The sequence below is a fragment of the Sceloporus occidentalis genome, unplaced genomic scaffold (genome assembly GCF_023333645.1).
Source record: "Sceloporus occidentalis isolate IW3139 unplaced genomic scaffold, rSceOcc1.0.p SCAF_3, whole genome shotgun sequence".
NCBI classification, from domain to species: Eukaryota; Metazoa; Chordata; class Lepidosauria; order Squamata; family Phrynosomatidae; genus Sceloporus; species Sceloporus occidentalis.
The window spans coordinates 122,953,289-122,972,392 of NW_028316983.1; the positions used below are offsets into that span (position 1 = coordinate 122,953,289).

The 19,104-nt window shown below is 43.2% G+C and overlaps 1 protein-coding gene across 1 annotated transcript in view; it reads left to right on the top strand.

Moving 5' to 3' along the window:
• The window catches only part of LMX1A (LIM homeobox transcription factor 1 alpha), a 92,534-nt gene that overhangs the window by 62,043 nt on the left and 11,387 nt on the right, over nt 1-19,104 (top strand). The window contains exons 5-6 of the mRNA XM_089518330.1: nt 17,773-17,842; nt 18,876-19,049. Coding sequence (XP_089374456.1) covers nt 17,773-17,842; nt 18,876-19,049 — 244 coding nt within the window. The remainder of the gene's footprint in view (nt 1-17,772; nt 17,843-18,875; nt 19,050-19,104) is intronic.

Genomic DNA, 19,104 nt, shown 5'->3' on the forward strand with positions numbered 1-19,104 from the left:
TTCTTCTGTATTTTACATCCCAATTTTATTGTTAACGCTTCTTGTTCTTCCTTAGACATATTTTGGTAAGAATATTAGATTTGTCTTTGTTGACTTTAAAGCCTGCTATCCTCCCAAAAGCGTTAAACTCTTCTAGGAGGTGATCGAAGCTATTTGTGGGATCTTCTAGGATAACTGTCATGTCGTCCGCGAAGACTTTGATCTTATATTCACAGCCTTTAATGTTTGTTCCTTTTATATTTGAGTTGTTATTCAGTGGTTCCAAGACAGAAATGAAAAGATGTGGGGACAGGGGGCAACTTTGTCTTGTACCTTTACTTATTGAAAACTCTTTAGTTGTAGCATTGTTTATCCTTAGACTGACACTTTGGTCTTTATATATTTGTTTAATGTTTCCCAAAAAGTCCTCACCAATATTCATACGCTTTAAAACCTCTACCATAAATTTCCATTTTATGTTATCAAAAGCCTTCTCGGTGTCCACAAACAGAACTGCTAATTGATTATCTTTGTTTACATTATAGCATTCGAGAATGTTATATATTGATCTTAAGTTGTTCTTAATTTGTCTTCCAGGCAAAAAGCCATTTTGATCTTCATTGATTATCTGTGTTAATACTTGCTTAAATCTGTTTGCCAACAAGGATGTATAAATCTTATAATCTGTGTTTAGGAGGGAGATTGGTCTAAAGTTATTTACCTGTAATAAATCTTTCCCTTCTTTTGGAATTAAAATAATATGGGCCTTTTCCCACGTATCAGGTATCCCTTCTTTTACAATAGCATTCATTATGTTACAAAGGTGTTCTGCCAAATCATTTTTATACACTTTATAGAATGTTGCCGTATTGCCGTCTGGGCCTGGTGCTTTCCCTTCCTTAAGATTTTGTATACTTTGAATGATTTCTTCTTTTGTGAAAGGTTTGTTAAGTTCTGCTTTTTGTTCTTCTATAATCTTCTTGATTTCTTTCTTTTTAAGATAATTTGCTATTTTAGCTTCATAGTGGAGAGGTGATTTCTCCTTCTTGTACATATCTGTGAAGTAATTGAGAAATATTTGCTCAATCTTTTCGTAGCTAGTATAAATCTTATCCTTTTCTTGAATTTTACAAATATTTCTTGTTTTCTTTATTTTCTTGACTCTATTTGCTAGCCATTGGCCTGGTTTGTTTGCGTTTTCGAAATGATTAAATTTTGCCAATTTAATCTCTTTTGCTATTTCCACTGTTTGTTCCATTTTAATTTGTTTCTGTAGAAGTTTAATTTCATTATGGATTGTTTTATTGTGTGAGTCTTTCATTAATAATTCTTCTTTCCTTCTCACTTCCTTTACTATTGTATTCTGATTTTGGTGATTAGTTCTTTTCATTTCTGAAGCTCTTTCTATTAGCATACCCCTTACTACCACCTTCAGTGTATCCCATAAAGTTTTATACTGTATTCCTTGTGTTGTATTCTCCTTATAAAAGAAACTTATTTCTTTCCTCAGTTTTCCCATGAACTTTCCATCTTTCAACAAGTTGTCCTTTAGTTTCCATTCAAACCCTCTTTTTCCCGAAAGTTTGATAAAAAGTTATATAAGATTGTGATCCAAGGGGGTCCTAGGCTGGATTTCCATCTTTAATACCTTCGTGATTAGATTTCTAGAAAGCAAAAATAAGTCTTTTCTCGAGGCGGATTTGTGTGTGTCCGAAAAGAAAGTAAAACTCATTTTGTTTCCATATAGATGTGACCAAACGTCTGTTAAATCATGTTCTTCTATATCATGTTTAAGCAACTCGGGGGAACTTTCCCCTGATTTTTTGCAATCACTTTATTTGATTTCCTATCTCTGGCAGGGGTTAACACACCATTAAAATCTCCAACTAAAATAAAATTCTTGTCATTAAGTTCAAGTAAACTTTTATTCAGATTATTTTTAAAAAATTTCAAAGGGAGCATAAATGTTAACCAACACAAATTTGTTATCATTAGTAGTAATTTCCACAATTAGATACCGTCCCTCTCTATCTTTGTCTAGCTCTCTGGCAGAGTATTTTTGTCAACATAAACAACCACTCCCCTCTTTTTCTTTTTGTCAGATGAAAAAAAAGGTGTTCTCTAGCTTGGGATTTTTCAGATATTTATTGGGATCTTTTCTTATTTTTGTCTCTTGAAGACAAATTTTATCAAACTTATTCTTTTCCAAATGGTGATAGATCTGTTTTCTTTTCTTATCTGAATTTAGGCCTTTGATGTTCCATGAGTGATCTTAAGATCCATTATTTAGTTCTGGGTTTAGATTATATTACTTATTTGCTTGCTTCTTCTCATAGATCTTCTTCTTTTTTTACTTGATCCTTCTTTGTTGTCAAATAGGTCATCATCTGAGTCTGAGTTGTCTCTTGTTTGTGGGTTATTGGAATCCTGTAGTATTCTTTCTGGTAGTTCTTTGAGATTAATCTGTGTATTTATTTCTCTTTCTTTCCTTTCTTTATCGTTGTTAAAGTAATTATCTCTTGTTAGTTTTTTTCTGTAAAATAGTTTGGCTTTCTCTACGGAGTCGATTCTTACTCTTCTTTGATTATAGTTAAAGGATACGCCTCCCATCTAAAGTTAATCTTCTTTCTTTGCAAACCATTGGTTAAGAATTTGTACTCCTGTCTTCTTTTCAATACCTGAGAGGGTATATCTTTGAAGATTTCTATAGTTCTTTCATCTATCATCAGTTTCTCTTCAAAGTTCCTGTGTATTAATTTTTCACATATTCTAGCAGAAGTATCCTGTAGCAGAAGTTCATATTCTAAATTATCTTGTTTTGAGTCAGCAGCTGCCACTTTTGATTCAACTCATCTGTCCTTGTTACTACCTCTGTTAATTCTGATTTGACTTCATTTATGTCTTTGTTTATGTTGTCAATTTTGTCAGCTAGAATGTTTATCTCCTTTTGTAAATCTTGTCTAATTTTGCTTCTTGTACTTTTCAATTCTTCCCTAGGTTTTTATAGGCTGAATCTAGCCTGTAGTGATGAAACAAAGCTCAAGACAAAGCTTTGTTTACCTGGGCTATTGTTAAGCTGAGGAGAGGAGAAGTTACAACAGTGCAGCTAGGTCAGGACACAATCAGGTGGGCAAACAGATCAATAATAATAATAATAATAATAATAATAATAGGTTTTATTTATATACCGCCCAATCACTGGGAATCCGAGCGGTTTACAATAGAGGGGATAACAGACAGTTCCCTGCCCACAGGCTTACAATCTAAAAGACACGACACAAAAGGAGAAGGGAATGGTGAGGGAGGGAGGGAATCAGGTCCAGCATTCTTCTCTCCCTCTGAGGCCTGGACCAAGGCAGATGGACCGGAGGGAGGGCTCTTCTTCTTCAGGCTAGCCCTTGATGGAACTGGGCCAGCCTACTCTCTCCCTCAGAGGCCGAAAGATGACAGTTAGGGAGGGAGGAGCCTCTTTCTTCAGGCCAGCCCTTGATGGTACTGGGCCAGCCTTCTCTCTCCCTCAGAGGCTGAAAGATGACAGTTAGGGAGGGAGGAGCCTCTTTCTTCAGGCTAGCCCTTGATGGAACTGGGCCAGCCTTCTCTCTCCCTCAGAGGCCGAAAGATGACAGTTAGGGAGGGAGGAGCCTCTTTCTTCAGGCCAGCCCTTGATGGAACTGGGCCAGCCTTCTCTCTCCCTCAGAGGCCGAAAGATGACAGTTAGGGAGGGAGGAGCCTCTTTCTTCAGGCCAGCCCTTGATGGAACTGGGCCAGCCTTCTCTCTCCCTCAGAGGCCGAAAGATGACAGTTAGGGAGGGAGGAGCCTCTTTCTTCAGGCTAGCCCCTGATGGTACAATGACTGCATCGTTAAGCTGATCACCAGCCCATTAGGTGTGAGGCCAAGGTTATTGTCTTACCTTTAGAAGCAGTGGCCATTCTTGTTTGGCAACTCCCAAACTTCCTGTGGGGCTTTTCCAAGTCTATTTTCTAGGGATCCTGCCTTTTCCCATGCAGGCTGATTACATGCCCTCCTCGCTTTTGGGTTAATGGTGGCTCCTCTAAAAGGTCAGTTTGAGGTCATAGTGAAGTCCACTTATTCCAAAATTTTATTAAAATCCAAACTTGATAACACAGGAGAAGTCCTAATAGATGGGAAGAGGACAAAGGTTGTCCCCTTCTTCACAAAGGGGAAAAAAGAGGATCCCGAGAATTATTGCCCAGTTAGTCTGACATCAATAATAGAAAAAATTCTAGAGCAGATAATTAAATAGAAAATCTGTAAACATTTAGGGGGCAATGCTATGATCACAAAAAATCAACATGAGTTTCTCAAAAACTAGTCATCCCAGACTAACCTGATTTTTTGAAATAAAATTACCAGCGTGGTAGATGAACAGAATCCTGGGCATACAGCATATCTTGATTTCAGTAAGACCTTTGACAAGATTCCCCATGACTTTCTTGCAAACAAGCTCATAAAATATGGGCTAGACAAGGCAACTGTTAGGTGGATTTATAATTGGTGGACTAGCCAAACCCAATGGGTGCTCAGCATTGGGTCCTCTTCATCTTGGAGAGAAGTGACCAGTGGAGTGCCCCAGGATCCTGTCCTGGGCCCAGTACTATTCAACATCTTTATAAATGACTTGGTTAAAAGAATAGAGGGCATGCTTATCAAATTTGCAGATGGCACCAAATTAGGAGGAGTAGCTAATACCCCAGAGAACAGGATCATAATTCAAACTGGCATTAATAACTAAAAAAGCTGGGCCAAAACTAACAAAATAAACTTCAACACGGAAAAATGTAAGATACTGAACTTAGGCAGAAAAAAATGAAATGTATTGACACCTGGCTTAACAAGACTACAAATGACAGGGATATACGAATCCTAGTAGACCACAAGTTGAACATGAGTCAACAGTGTGATGTGGCAGCTAAAAAAGCCAATGCAATTCTAACTGATGCATAGTTTTTTGTGGGTTTTTCAGGCTATGTGGCCATGTTCTAGCAGAGTTTCTTTCTGACGTTTCGCCAGCATCTGTGGCTGGCATCTCAGACCCACAAAACAACCCACAAAAAACTATGGATGCTGGCCATGAAAGCCTTCGACCTAACTGATGCACCTCGTCAGCTGAAACTGAACTCCATAAATTAGGAAGGTTGAACTTGAGTCAAGTTGAACATGAGTCAATAGTGCAATGCGGCAGCTAAAAAGACCAATGCAATGTTAGGCTGCATCAATAGAAGTATAGTGTCTAGATCAAGGAAAGTAATAGTGCCACTCTATTCTGCTTTGGTCAGGCCCCACCTGGAATGCTGTGCCCAGTTCTGGGCACCACAATTCAAAAATGATGTTGATAAGCTGGAGCATGTCCAAAGGATGGCCACCAAAATGGTGAAGGGCCTGGAAACATGACTTAGGAGGAAAGACTTAGGGAGCTGGATACATTTAGCCTGGAAAATGGATGGTTAAGTGGTGATATGATAGCTCTGTTTAAGTATTTGAAAGGGTGTCACACTGAGGATAGAGCAAGCTTGTTTTCTGCTGCTCCAGAGAATAGGACCCAGAACAATGAATTCAAGCTACAGAAAAAGAGATTCCACCTCAACATTAGGAAGAACTTGCTGACAGTAAGGGCGGTTTGACAGTAGAACACACTCCCTCGGAGAGTGGTAGAGTCTCCTTCCTTGGAAGTCTTTAAGCAGAGGCTGGATGGCTGTCTGTTGGGGGTGCTTTAGTTTAGTTCCTGCAAACTCCTACCTTAGTACAGTCCATGCAGCCTTCTTCTTTTTATGCTTCCCTTTCCTAGCATTATTTTTTTCCAATTAGTCTGGCCTTCTCATTATGCGTTCGAAGTACAACAGCCTCAGTTTTGACATCTTGGGTGCCAGGAAGATTTCTGGATTGATCTGCTTTAGGATTTATTTGTTTGTCTTTTTGGCTGTCCACAGGATTCTCAGCACTCTTCTCCAGTGCCACATCTCAAATGAATTGATTTTCCTCCTATCTTCTTTCTTAACTACCCACCTATCATATCCATGCATGGTACAATTCTGACTTTTGTGTTCAGTTGTATATCTTTGCATTTTATTCCTCATTCCCTCATTCCTCATTCCAAACTGGTTTGCTAACCAGTTTGAAGTGGGTTAAATTACTCTTATTTGCACTTGAGCCAAATAGTTGAAGCTGTTTGGTGAGGGGTCCCGTGAGCTAGACCCATTTAACACCCGTCTTTTTGACACTCATTTTTTCTGTGTCTTTTGCAATAAATCAAGGATCTTTTCTCGTTCTTTCACAGACACTCTCCTCATCTTTAATCTTCTTCTGATTTCATGACTTTTACTACTTCTATTTCTTCATTGTCTAGGTTGTACATTGTCATTATTTTTGTTTTGTTTTTTATGTTCAGCAATAGGCCTGCCTTTGCACTTTCTTCCTTGATCTTCCTTAGTAGTTCCAGGTCTGTGAGGTTTTCTGCTAGTATTATGGTGTCATCTGCTTATCTTAGATTGTTGATCATCTTTCATCCTATTTTGACTCCTCCTTCTGCTGTTTCCAAACCTGCTTACCTTACAATATGTTCTGCATGTAAGTTAAACAGATGCATATCTTGTCTGACCGCTTTGCCTTTTGGGAACCATTCTGTTTCTTTGTGTTCTGTCCTGACAGTGTCCTCTTGTCCTGAGTACAGATTCCTCATCAGGACTATGAGATGTGTTGGCACTCCACTACCTTTAAGGGTGTTCCATAGCTTTTCATGATCTGTGCGATCAAAGATTTTCCTGTAGTCTATGCTGATTTTCTTTTGGAATTCCCTGGTGCACTCCATTAGCAACACTATGTTCGCAGTGTGGTCCCTAATGCCTCTTCCTTTTCTGAACCTGCTTGGACCTCTAAGATTTCCCCTTCTACGTATGCTTGGAGTGTATGGGGTGAAATAGACCACTCTGAAGGGGCGGCTTTAAACTGCACTGACAAAGCTGGATTGGAGCCACAGCAACTTCACATTGTGGCACCAATCTGCTATGGCACTGGCTGAAAAAGGAGCCATTTTCAACTGCTCCTTTTTGGTCATGGAAAAACTGTCTTTAGCAGCTCTTCTGCAGCCCCATGGCAGCTTCCCAGCATATTGGGGGCTTACACTATGTAATTGCCCGGCCCCCAAGATGCCTGGAACACACCCATGTGTGGGCACCCAGGTGGTGTTAAGCTGGCTTCTGGGTGTCTTGGAGGTGTGTGTTGTGTGTATGTCATGTTCCCTACCTGGCTGGAAGCCAGTTTTTTATGCTGATCTGTTCCAGCTTTTACCAAGTTTGGTTTTATATAAAATTTTTGGGTACATGTGGTCTGTGCTATGACCCCTGACTGACCCCATAGAGGACCTGCCATTAACCTAAAGGCAGAGAGACCACGTAGGCACCTTGCCCTGCAAAGGCAGAGCCTTAGAGAAAGAGCTAAAATTGGGAAATTCCACAGGAAGTCTTGGAGTCGCCAAACCAGATTCGCCTCTGCTAGCCCAAATAAAGACAACAGCCTTGGCTTCTCAGTTAATGAGCCAGTGATCAGCTTAACGGCTCAGCGATCAAGTTGGCTGCCCTTCCGAATGGTGTCCTGATTTAATGCATTGTGGAACCCATTGCTTGCTCTTGGCTTAACAATGTCCAGGCAATCAACGCCTTTGTCTAGCAAGTACCATAGCCCCCAGATATGTTCGGCCCTATATAAACCCCTGGTTTTCAGACCCTCCTGGGGCTTGGGTTTTTGGTTAGCACTGAGTTCTCTGAGCCGTGAGCTCCACTGAAATCACTGTCACCGGGTTGTCAGTTAGCTGGCATCCATCTGAACTCTGTTCCCAAGTCTCCGCGGCCTTCCTTCTCCCCCGCTCCCACGGCCATGAACCACAGTCCATCCAAGCTACATCCAACTTCCAGGAGAAGACATCTAAGGTAGTATTCCCCAATGGTGCCTCCCCTTCTCATCCTCCTCCCAAACTCACCCCTCCACTGCTATAGCATTGAATGTGTGTGCGTGTGTGTGTCCCCTTTTGCCGTGTGGTCTTACTTGTGCTTTAATAAATATTATTAGATTAATTGCACCTAATCGGTATCAGAGTCTCTTTCTCTTGGGGGTGGACTAGGCGACCTCTGGTATACATATAGGGACTCAATCCTGGCATGTGGCGTTGTTAGCACCACCTCTCGGCTAAATTTGAGCTAATTAAAATTCCCCTAATTCGATCCTTCCTAACACAGCCCTATGTTGCAGAATCTGAGCATAGTTTTAATTGCATGGGAGATTGGTGCTATAGTTACTGCAGTCTTTTGTGTCTCCTTTTTTATGGTTGGGGATGTATAGTGATCATTTCCAATCTGTTGGCCACTGTTTTATTTTCCATATCTGTTGACATGTGTTGGTTAGAACTAAAGTTAACTCTGTCAATGTAGATTGCAGGAGTTCGATCTGAATATCATCTGTTCCTGATGATCCTTTTTTTCCTTTCCATTTCTCTTACTTCAGCTTCTACCTCGCTTTTTAGAATTTGGGGTTCACTTTCATATTTTATTCCACATGTCCTTCATTTTATCATCTCTTTTATATAACATTTTCATGTATTTATTCCTTTTTATTCCTTCCTGCTCTTAAATTATGTCATTTTTATTGTCATAAAGTGTTCTGGCCCTTAGAATCATAGAATCATAGAGTTGAAAGAGATCACAAGGGCCAGCCAGTTGACTCCTTGCCATGCAGGAAATCACAAGCAAAGCATCCCTGACAGATGACCATCCAGACTATGTTTAAAGACCTCCAAAGAAGGAGACTCCACCACTCTCCAAGGGAGTGTGTTCCACTTTCGAACAGCTCTTACTGTTAGGAAGTTTCTTCTAATGTTCTAATGTTGAGGTGAAATTTCTTTTCCTGTAGCTTGCATCCATTTTTCTGGGTCCTATTCTCTGGAGCATCAGAAAACAACCATGCTCCATCTTCAATATCACACCCCTTCAAATACTTAAACAAGGCTACCGTATCACCTCTTAACCATCTCTTCTCCAGGCTAAACATACCCAGCTCCCCATAGGGCATCGTTTCCAGACCCTTCATCATTTTAGTCACCTTTCTTTGGACTCTCCAGCTTGTCCACATCCTTTTTGAATTGTGGTGTCCAAAACTGGACACAGTATTCCAGGTGAAGCTTGACTGAAGCAGAATAGAGTGGCACTATTATTTCCCTTGATTCAGACGCTATTCTTCTATTGATGCAGCCTAGAATTGCATTGGCCTTTTTAGCTGCCACATCATGCTGTTGACTCATGTTGAACTCCTATATCCCTTTCACACATAGTCTTATTAAGCCAGGTGTCCCCCATCCTATATCTGTGCATTTAATTTTTCTGCCCTAAGTGCAGTACCTTACATTTCTCTGTGTTGAAATTCATTTTGTTAGCTTTGGACCAGATTTCTAATCTATTAAAGTCATTTTGAAGTTTGATACCCTCCTCTGGAGTATGAGCTACTCCTCTTAATTTGGCATCATCTGCAAATTTCATAAGCAGGTCTCCTATTCCTTCATCCAAGTTGTTGATAAAGATGTTGAACAGCACTGTGCGTAGAACAGAACCATGTGGCACCCCACTGCTTACTTCTCTGCATGATGAAGATGTTGAATTGCTGAGCACCCTTTGGGTTCAGCTGGTCAACCAATTACAAATCAATATAATAGCTGCATGGTCTAGCCCACATTTTACTAGCTTGTTTGCAAGAATGTTATGGGGAACCTTGTCACAGGCCTTACTGAAATCAAGATATGCTATATCCCCAGGATTCTGTTCATCTACCAAACTGGTAATTTTATTTTAAAAAGAGATTAGATTTATCTGGCATGACTTGTTTCTCTGAAACCCGTGTTGACTTTTTGTGATTATGGAATTGCCTTCTAGATGTTCACAGACTCTCTATTTAATGAGCTACTCTAGAAAATTTCCTATTATTGATGTCAGACTAACTGGATGATAATATTTGGAATCCTCTTTTCTACCCTTTGTGACGTTGGGGGCATTGTTTGCCCTCCTCCAGTGTGTTGGTATATCTCCTGTTTTCCAGGAGTTCTCAAAGATGGCTCTGAAATTACATTTGCCACTTCTTTTTAATACCCCTCGATGCAGTTCATCTGGTCCTGGAGACTTATTCATTTAGATTAAGCAGGTATTCCTGTACTATCTCTTTACTTATTCTGTGTTGCATTTCCCTATTATGTCATCTGCTCTATTTTCCTTTGTTTGATCACCCTTTTCCTTTTCTGAGAAGACTGAGACAAAGAATGTTGAGTAGTTCTGCCTTTTTATCTGTCCCCTTTTAGCTTTTTGCCATCTTCTCCATGCAGAGGCATCTCCTTCTTCCTTTGGCTAAGGACATATCCCTAAAAGCCCTTTTTATTGTTTTAACCTGTCTAGCAAGCCTGAGCTCATTCTGTGCTTTGGCTTTTCTAACGTTCCCCCTACACATGCTAGCTTTTTGTTAGAATTCCTCTTTGGTGATTTCTCCCTTTTTCTATTTCTTATACATGTTCCATTTAAAACCTAGCTCAGCTGAAAGTCCTTTAGTCAGCCATCCTGATCTCTTGAGACACCTCCCATTTTTCCTCTGCATTGGAACAATTTCAAATTACGCCTTCAGTGTCTCTTGCTTTTGATTAACTCCCATCTGCCCTCAACTCTCTTCTCTTTTAGTATTCCTGACCACAGGATCACTCAAAGTATTTTCCTGAGTTTACTGAAATCAGCTGTCCTAAAGTCTGATTTCTGACTATGCCTGGCTTCTCCTTTCACTATATAACAAACTCCAGGAGAACATGATCACTCCCACCTGAAGATCCTTGGTTTGACTTTCCCTTTGATTTCCTGGATTTTTTTGGAATAGGTCTCAGAATAGATCTGAGAGATAGAAGTAGTATATTCTCTATATTCTGGCTGTAGTGCTTTCATCTGTGGTTTTGATGTAAGTATTGATCTGATGTAAGTATTGATCTGATCTGCATTTACTGTAACTTTTCTGGTGGACAGTGTTTTAAAACCCCGTTAATATTTCCATAATTCTTTCAATAATAAAAATGCTTTTCCAGTTGCAATTCTTATAACTGATTAAAATAGCAGTGAAACATTGCTTAAGTTAATGGCTAGCATCTGGTTGGTTAGTCTTAGAGTAAATCCACCGAATCAGTTGTTGAATGGTGAGTCAACATGTAAATAAATCCAATGACCTCATTTAGTCAGATTAGAATTTAGGCTAAAGAGCAGGGGTAGGCAACCTTTTTGAGCCGGGTGCCGGGTTGCTGTCCCTGAGACAACTGGGGAGCTGAAGCCAGGGGGTGGAGGTTCCACCCTCCGGGGGTGGGGCTGCATGCCGGGGGCGGAGCTTACACCGAATCCCCGCTGGGAGGAGGAGGCGTGTGCCTGCCCTCTCCTCCTCGGTCCCTTCCCTCGGCTGAACAGGCTCCAAGGGGCCCTTTCGGCCGAAGGGGAGGGAGACCGAAGGGAAGGGCTTGGGCACCCATCCCAGGCCCTTCCCTTTGGCCGAAAGGGCTCCAAGGGCCGCTTCCATGGTGGCAGGCCGCTTCCGTGGGCCCCTTCTCGGCCCATGCGGCCCCAGGCCTCCCTCCAGAGAGAGAGGCCTGGGGCCGCAAGGGCCGCAAGGGAGCCTATGGAGGCGGCAGGCCGCTTCCGCGGGCTCCATTTCGGCCTGTGCAGCCCCAGGTCTCCATCCGGAAAAAGAAGAGGAGGAAGAGAGTAAGAGGAAAAGAAGGAGGAAAAGAAGAGAAGAAGAAGAGCAGTAAGAAGACAAGAGGGGAAGAGGAAGAGGAGGAGGAAGAGGGGAAGACGAAGAGGAGGAAGAGGGGAAGAAGAGGAGGAAGAGGGGAAGGAGGAAGAAGAAGAAGAAGAAGAAGAAGAAGAAGAGAAGAGAGGAACAGGAAGAAGAAGGAAAGGAGGAGGAAGAAGAAGAAGAGGAGAAAGAAGAGCAGGAAGACAAGAGGGGAAGAAGAGGAGGAAGAGAGGAAGCTGAGGAGGAGGAAGAGGGAAAGGAGGAGCCCTCGGAGCCCAAGAGGGGAGGGAAGCCGCCCCATGGGAAGGCTTCCTTTCCCCCTTGGGCTCCAGCAAGGGGCCCGGGCTGCCCTCGGAGCCCAAGAGGGGAGGGAAGCCGCCCCATGGGAAAGCTTCCTTTCCCCCCTTGGGCTCCAGCCAGGGGCCCGGGCCGCCCTCGGAGCCCAAGAGGGGAGGGAAGCCTCCCCACGGGAAGGCTTCCTTTCCCCCTTGGGCTCCAGCGGCAGCAGGACCGGGCTGGTCCTCCACACCCCCACTGCTCTTAAAGGGCCAGGGGCAGCCTGGAGGCTTCTTGGCTTCCAAGCTGCCCCTGGCCCTTTAAGAGCAGCGGGGATGAGGAGGACGAGGCTTGCCCTAGTCCTCCTTGCCGTGGCGGAAAAAGGGCCAGGGGCAGCCTGGAGGCCTGTGGGCCTCCAAGCTGCCCTTGGCCATTCTTCCGCCGCGGCGGCGGCGAGGAGGAGAATGAAGCCAGGCCTCGTCTTCCTCCACGCTGCTGCCCTTAAAGGGCCAAGGGCAGCTTGGAGGCCTGGAGGAGGAGGAGGAGGTGGCGGCGGCAGGACTAGGCTGGGCCCGGTCCTGCCGCCTCCACAGGCCAGGGGTTGCCGACCCCTGCTAAAGAGTGTTACAATGCAATGTGTGTGTGTGTGTGTGTGTGTATGAGAGATACAGTAAATGTTTCAGTTATTGCTACTATAATAATAATAATAATAATAATAATAATAGGATTTATTTATATGCTGCCCAATCACTGGGAATCCGGGTGGCTTACAACAGAGGGGATAATAGACAGTTCCCTGCCCTCAGGCTTACAATCTAAAAAGACACGACACAAAAGGAAAAGGGAATGGTGGAGGGGAAGGGATCAGGTCCAGCATTCTTCTCTCCCTCTGAGGCCTGGACCAAGGCAGATGGACTGGAGGGAGGGCTCTTCTTTTTCAGGCTAGCCCTGGTGGAGCTGGGCCAGCCTATTCTCTCCCTCATAGGCCAAAGGATGACAGTTATGGAGGGAGGAGCCTCTTCCTTCAGGCTAGCCCTGATGGAGCTGGGCCAGCCTACTCTCCCCCTCATAGGCCGAAGGATGACAGTTATGGAGGGAGGAGCCTCTTTCTTCCGGCTAGCCCTGATGGAGCTGGGCCAGCCTATTCTCTCCCTCACAGGCTGAAAGATGACAGTTATAGAAGGAGGAGCCTCTTTCTTCAGGCTAGCCCTGATGGAGCTGGGCCAGCCTACTCTCCCCCTCATAGGCTGAAGGATGACAGTTATGGAGGGAGAAGCCTCTTTCTTCAGGCTAGCCCTGATGGAGCTGGGCAAGCCTATTCTCTCCCTCACAGGCTGAAAGATGAAAGTTAAGGAGGGAAGCACCTCTTTCTTCAGGCTAGCCCCAATGGAGCTGGGCCAGCCTATCCTCCCCCTCATAGGCCGAAGGATGACAGTTAAGGAGGGAGGAGCCTCTTTCTTCAGACTAGCCCCGATGGAGCTGGGCCAGCCTATTCTCTCCCTCATAGGCCGAAGGATGACAGTTAAGGAGGGAAGAGCCTCTTTCTTCAGGCTAGCCCTGATGGAGCTGGGCCAGCCTATTCTCTCCCTCACAGGCTGAAAGATGAAAGTTAAGGAGGGAGGCACCTCTTTCTTCAGGCTAGCCCCAATGGAGCTGGGCCAGCCTATTCTCTCCCTCATAGGCCGAAGGATGACAGTTAAGGAGGGAGGAGCCTCTTTCTTCAGGCTAGCCCCGATGGATAAAATGATAAAATGACTATCATTTTCCCCTGATTAAGTACTTCTAATTTATATTCCCAATGAAATATAAATGTTATTAAATATTTATTTGGTATTTTATGGATAGTAATGGACAATCATAGTTGAATGAATATGCATTTAGAATTAAATAAATAACTTTTTAAAAACATTGTATAATTTTCCCCTGCACAAATGTCATCTCACGTAAATTATAACTTCCCTATCCACCACAATTATGTTATGCTCATTTTATGAAGTATGAATACATGAGGCGGGGGAGGGGGGAATTACTTTCCCCTGATAGCATGGAAAGTCAACTGTGATCTTTCTTGTAGTTTACAGGGGAAGAACAAAGATTTATTAATACTAGGAGCCACCTGTCTGGAAATAGCTCATATAATTTATCAAAGTCATATGTCAGGGGTAGGCAACCTTTTTGACCCAGGGGCCGGGTTGCTGTCCCTCAGACAACTCGGGGGGAAGGGGGGGGGGGCGAAGCCAAAAAAAAAGTAAATATTTTTAAAATAAATAAATAAATAAATAAATAAACCACGGCAAATGTAGGACAAAAATTTAAAATGGAGGACACTTTTTCATTAAAAAAATGGAGGACACGCAAAAAAATCTGCTGATTTTTTAAAAAATGTTAATATAAATGCATGTTTCTGAGGCTTCTATAGACAATTGCCCCCCTTGCCCCCACTTGCTCCTCTTTGCCTGCCGCTTGCCCCGTGCACAAAGGCCCTGTGCGCCTGCACCAGAGGCCTGAGGCCCCACGCGCTTGCACTGGAGGCCAGAGGCCCCAGGGGCAATCTGCGGCAGGGCCAGGCCGGGCCGGGGCCGGTCCCTAGGCCTTGGTGGGCCGCATGCGGCCCCGGGCCGTAGGTTGCCAACCCGTCATATGTTCTGTTTAACAGATGTTGAAGGGATCATGTTGATCTAGGCACAAGTAAGCAGACCCTATATTATTCCAGTAATGCATTTTTACCTTGAAAAACATTGGATACAAAAGTGTCTCCTTAGGGAAAGTGGCTCATTTGAATGTTGAGAAATAACAGAAAGAAGATAAGATGCAAAAAAGAGAAGTCTTAGCTATGTATAAATATATTTATCAATTTGTTGGAACCTAGACATTATTATTATGATGATTATTATTATTTACAGTATTTATACCCTGCCCTTCAGTCCCTAAGGCTCTCAGATTAGACGCTTCCCAGCCCGCAGGCTTACAATCTAAAAAACATTATGAATAGCAAATTAAAGAAAGTTGTGAATTGTAAAATACCTGGAAAGAAGGCAGTTACTCTAACTATGAAAATCAAAATTTTCATCACATGGTAGAATAAAATCACATTTGGAGAAAAGACTCAAAAGGAATTAGAGTTCTAAATAAATTTTGGTATCTAGAAATATGTGTGTGTGTGTGTGTGTGTGTGTGCATGTGTGCACATTCTTGTGTGCTTAAATTATGGTTAGATTATTTACTTTTACAGAACAGTAGATGTTGAAGGTCAATTTTTTTAAAAAAAAATTCAAAATATCATTGAAAACATGAACCTGTTATTTGGGACCCTTCTTGATGACAAATAAATTACTGTGATTTGGATGCAATTTGCCATGTATTCCAGTGTAATAAAAAATTATGGAAATTCTGAGATTGAAAATCAGTATATGGAAAGCTGGGTCTCTAGATGTAACTTTTGGATAGCTGAACATATTCTGGACTGAAATTTCTGTAGGAAGCATGTTGATATAGCAACAGCAATTTCATGTGTATGCCGCTTTATATTGCAGTAAGCAGTCTCTAAGCGGTTTACAACTGTAGGCTACTTGCCCCCAGCAAGCTGGGTACTCATTTTAGCAACCTTGGAAAGATGCTAGGCTGAGTCGACCCTGAGCTCCTGACTTGAATTGAACTCACAACCTTGTGGTTTGTGAGTGAGTGGCTGCAGTACCAGCATTTAACAAGTGCGCAACCAGGGCTTCTACCTACCACCAGGTTGATATATTTGTGTCTGTTTGTTACTTTGCATTCCTTGATCTAAAAGGCTGGTGCTCCTTAGGCAGCTTTGAAGGCAGAAAAAATTATTCACACACCACACATATAACATATGCCTGTATTAAGGTTTCTGTGAAATCTTGCTCCCAGTAATATGGAACATTCCATGAACATCCTTTGACTTCCATGAACATTCAGACTTCAGGTTTCCATTGACTCACTGATAAAGCTGCATCTGCACTGCAGAAATAATCCAGTTTGATACTTCTGCCTTGGCTCAATGCCATGGAATTCTGGAAATTGTAGTTTGTTGTGGCATCAGAACAGGCTAAATGTCTCACAAAACTACAGTTCTCAGAATTCTATAGCACTGAGCCAGGGCAGTTAAAGTGGTGCCAGACTGGATTATTTCTGCAATGTTGATGCAGTCAAAGTCACATTGGCGGGATACAGACGGGCAAAAAGGGGTGTGTTCATGACGTCACGAAGGTAGAGCCTTCAGACGGGCCTTACCTGAATGCCGCCATGAACACGCCCCCCGCACGCCCCAAGCGGGAAGAAGCGGCATTAAAAAGGTGCTGCTTTTCTCCGCTTCTTTTCCGTTTGATGCGCAGCTGCGCAGCTCCGTCTGTAAGCTGCTGCACCGGTACGCCAGAATTGCTACACTGCTAATTTAAGTTGCCCATTTAAAAGCTCCGTGTCTGCTGCGTCGCATAATGAGTCGGGGTCCTGGAACATGCGCAGTTTGCAGTCAGGCTTTAATTGCAGCGTCAGCTGCCATGCAGGTGTGGAAGCTGCAGCACAGCTGCAGCGCATTTTAAGACTCGTAACCCTAACCCTAACCCTAACCCTAACCCTAACCCTAGAGCAACATGTACACATGCGCTGCTTGGAAAGTTTGGACTTTAAAGTGAACCCCTACACACATTCCTGTGCCATTTTCACCTAACAATAAAAAACGCTAAAACTGTAAATATTTACATATGTACAAGGGAGGTGATGGGGGACGGCAGGGGGACAGCGGTGGCAGCGGAGACAGCTGTAGCTGTGCATTGCAGATTCAGCAGGAGCGCGGGGACCAAAGGAGAGGAGGCATCTATGATGCTGGTGACACTGGCAAAGTGCAAGCGGACAAGGATGCCAACACCAGCTGATCACCAGCTGGCAGGAGACCACCATTGTTCTTGGGCAGAGCGGGGGGAAAAGTTTTAAAGGGGCTTGGGCACTTTAAATGTGCCCATAGGCTTTCTGCCGCCGCTGCTTAGCGCTGCAGCTACGCAGCTGCGCATCCGCCAGCCGGCAAAAGAAAAAAAAAAGCCCCGTTTTTGGCCGCCCGTGCAGAAGCTGCCTCTCTCTTTGCAGCGTCCTCCGAGGCGGCGGTTTGGAAACTCCGGGTCTGAAACGGCCCCAGGTGAGGCGTCTTCACTGCCCCCCATGTGGAAGCCCCATCTCCTGAGCCACGCCCCCGGGGCGGGCGGTCTGGAGGCTCCGTATTCAGCAGACTACACCTCCAAGACGTCTTCCCCTGCCCGTCTGTATCCCGCCATTGACTCATTGGACAAAGCCTGCCTTCCATTGCACTGCAACTAGAGATATGTTAAAGGTTTGCAAAAAATTATACAGAGGAAAAGAGAAATAATATTTATAAAGAGAAAATGGAGTGAAGGGAGAGTTAAATAACTGCAGAAATGAGTGGGGTAAGGGCAAAGATAGTGAGCATGGAGGACAGTGTGTGAGCCAGGAATGAGTCACTTATCTACAGATGTGGAACCTTTCAGGTTTCTATATGCTGCAAATATTATGTACGTAAGTAAGCTTTGTGGAGTGCCAAAGCAGCATCACAAAGAAGCTGGTAAATCAGGCTCTCTTAATCTGCTAATTCCCACCATGTAAGAAATCTAGGGGGGGTGGATAGTCTTGCTCTAATATTTTTTGTCTTTTAATAATGATTTTGTCTTTTAATAAAGATTAAGAAGCTAGCAAGACGACAACAGCAACAACAGCAGGATCAGCAAAGCACACAGAGGCTTACTTCCAGTAAGTTCCCCTCCTTCCTCAACCCTCCTCTATAATGGGAACTATGTACCATCCATGCCCTCAAAACCTGACTTGCAATCATAATTCTGAATGTGAAAGGGGTGTCAGGAGCTGAGTCCTTCAGCCTGCCTGTCATGATTTTGAGAACTGGCTTTGCTTACGTATTATCTGCTGGCATATAATGTAATATAGAGTACTGTCACTAAATGATAGGACATGTAGTAGTGTGTTAATTGCTAAAACTGTTGTTCACATTGCTGGGAAGGGAGTTGAGGCTGTGCTTGAAAGATCCAAAATCAGTCTCTTGAGAACAGATGGAGTGAGAGTGGAAGAGGGCTCTCAAGGGAAATGGGGGATGTTTTGCTTTTCTGATTAATAAGAATATACTCTATCTAAGATGTCAAGTTGTGAGTGTTTTACTAGGCTTTGCTAATGCTGGGGTCTTTTTATTAAAAGTTCTGACAACATGCATCTATGGAGAGCAGCTATAGTTTTCTGAATAAAAGTTTTTTTGTGTTTTCACTACTGAAGCCTGGATTTCTGAACTAAGGGGTTCTTCTATATGACAAGGAGACATCAATAGATGCAGCTAGCTCCCCTCCTGTGTCCCCTCCTTTCAAATTCATATTCTGTACATCCTTCCCTAAATGATGAGAAATAGAGCTGTCATTATTGTGCCTGGAAAAAGTTATTGATTTGGGCAGGCTGTTGAAAGTCCTGAGAACAATATATATTCATTCACTTAATCTTAACGTCTAGGACCACTTACATGCTGTTGCTTCCCTAAGAAGGAATACATTTTGTAAGACTGGGAGTTTTTGACAATCCTGAAGTTGAAAACAGGGGAGCTCAGCAGTAGTTTTTACATCCTGATACCAGGAGTTCAGGAAGGTCATTAAGAAAAATCATTAGAAAAATTAAACAAAAACGTGCTCTGGCAGTAGGTGGTGCTGTGAGACGGCTGAATATCGATGGTTCAGTAGAGGAAATTAATCATAGGATTTCATACCATTGACTTTCCCATTTCCTCCAGTCCAGACAAACAATTGCAGCAGCACTAGTCTTGAGGGAATTATGAACTCACACACCAACTTGCAACTACCCTCACAGCAAATTTTGGTGTTTGATCAAGACATCTATGGCTCACATCCCATCCTGCAAAGGCTCACTCCATCACCAATGCCCGGTGACCATATGAATTCTTATGGTAAGGACTGAAGATCAGCATATTCTGAAGTAGTCAAAAATGATTGAAAATTTAA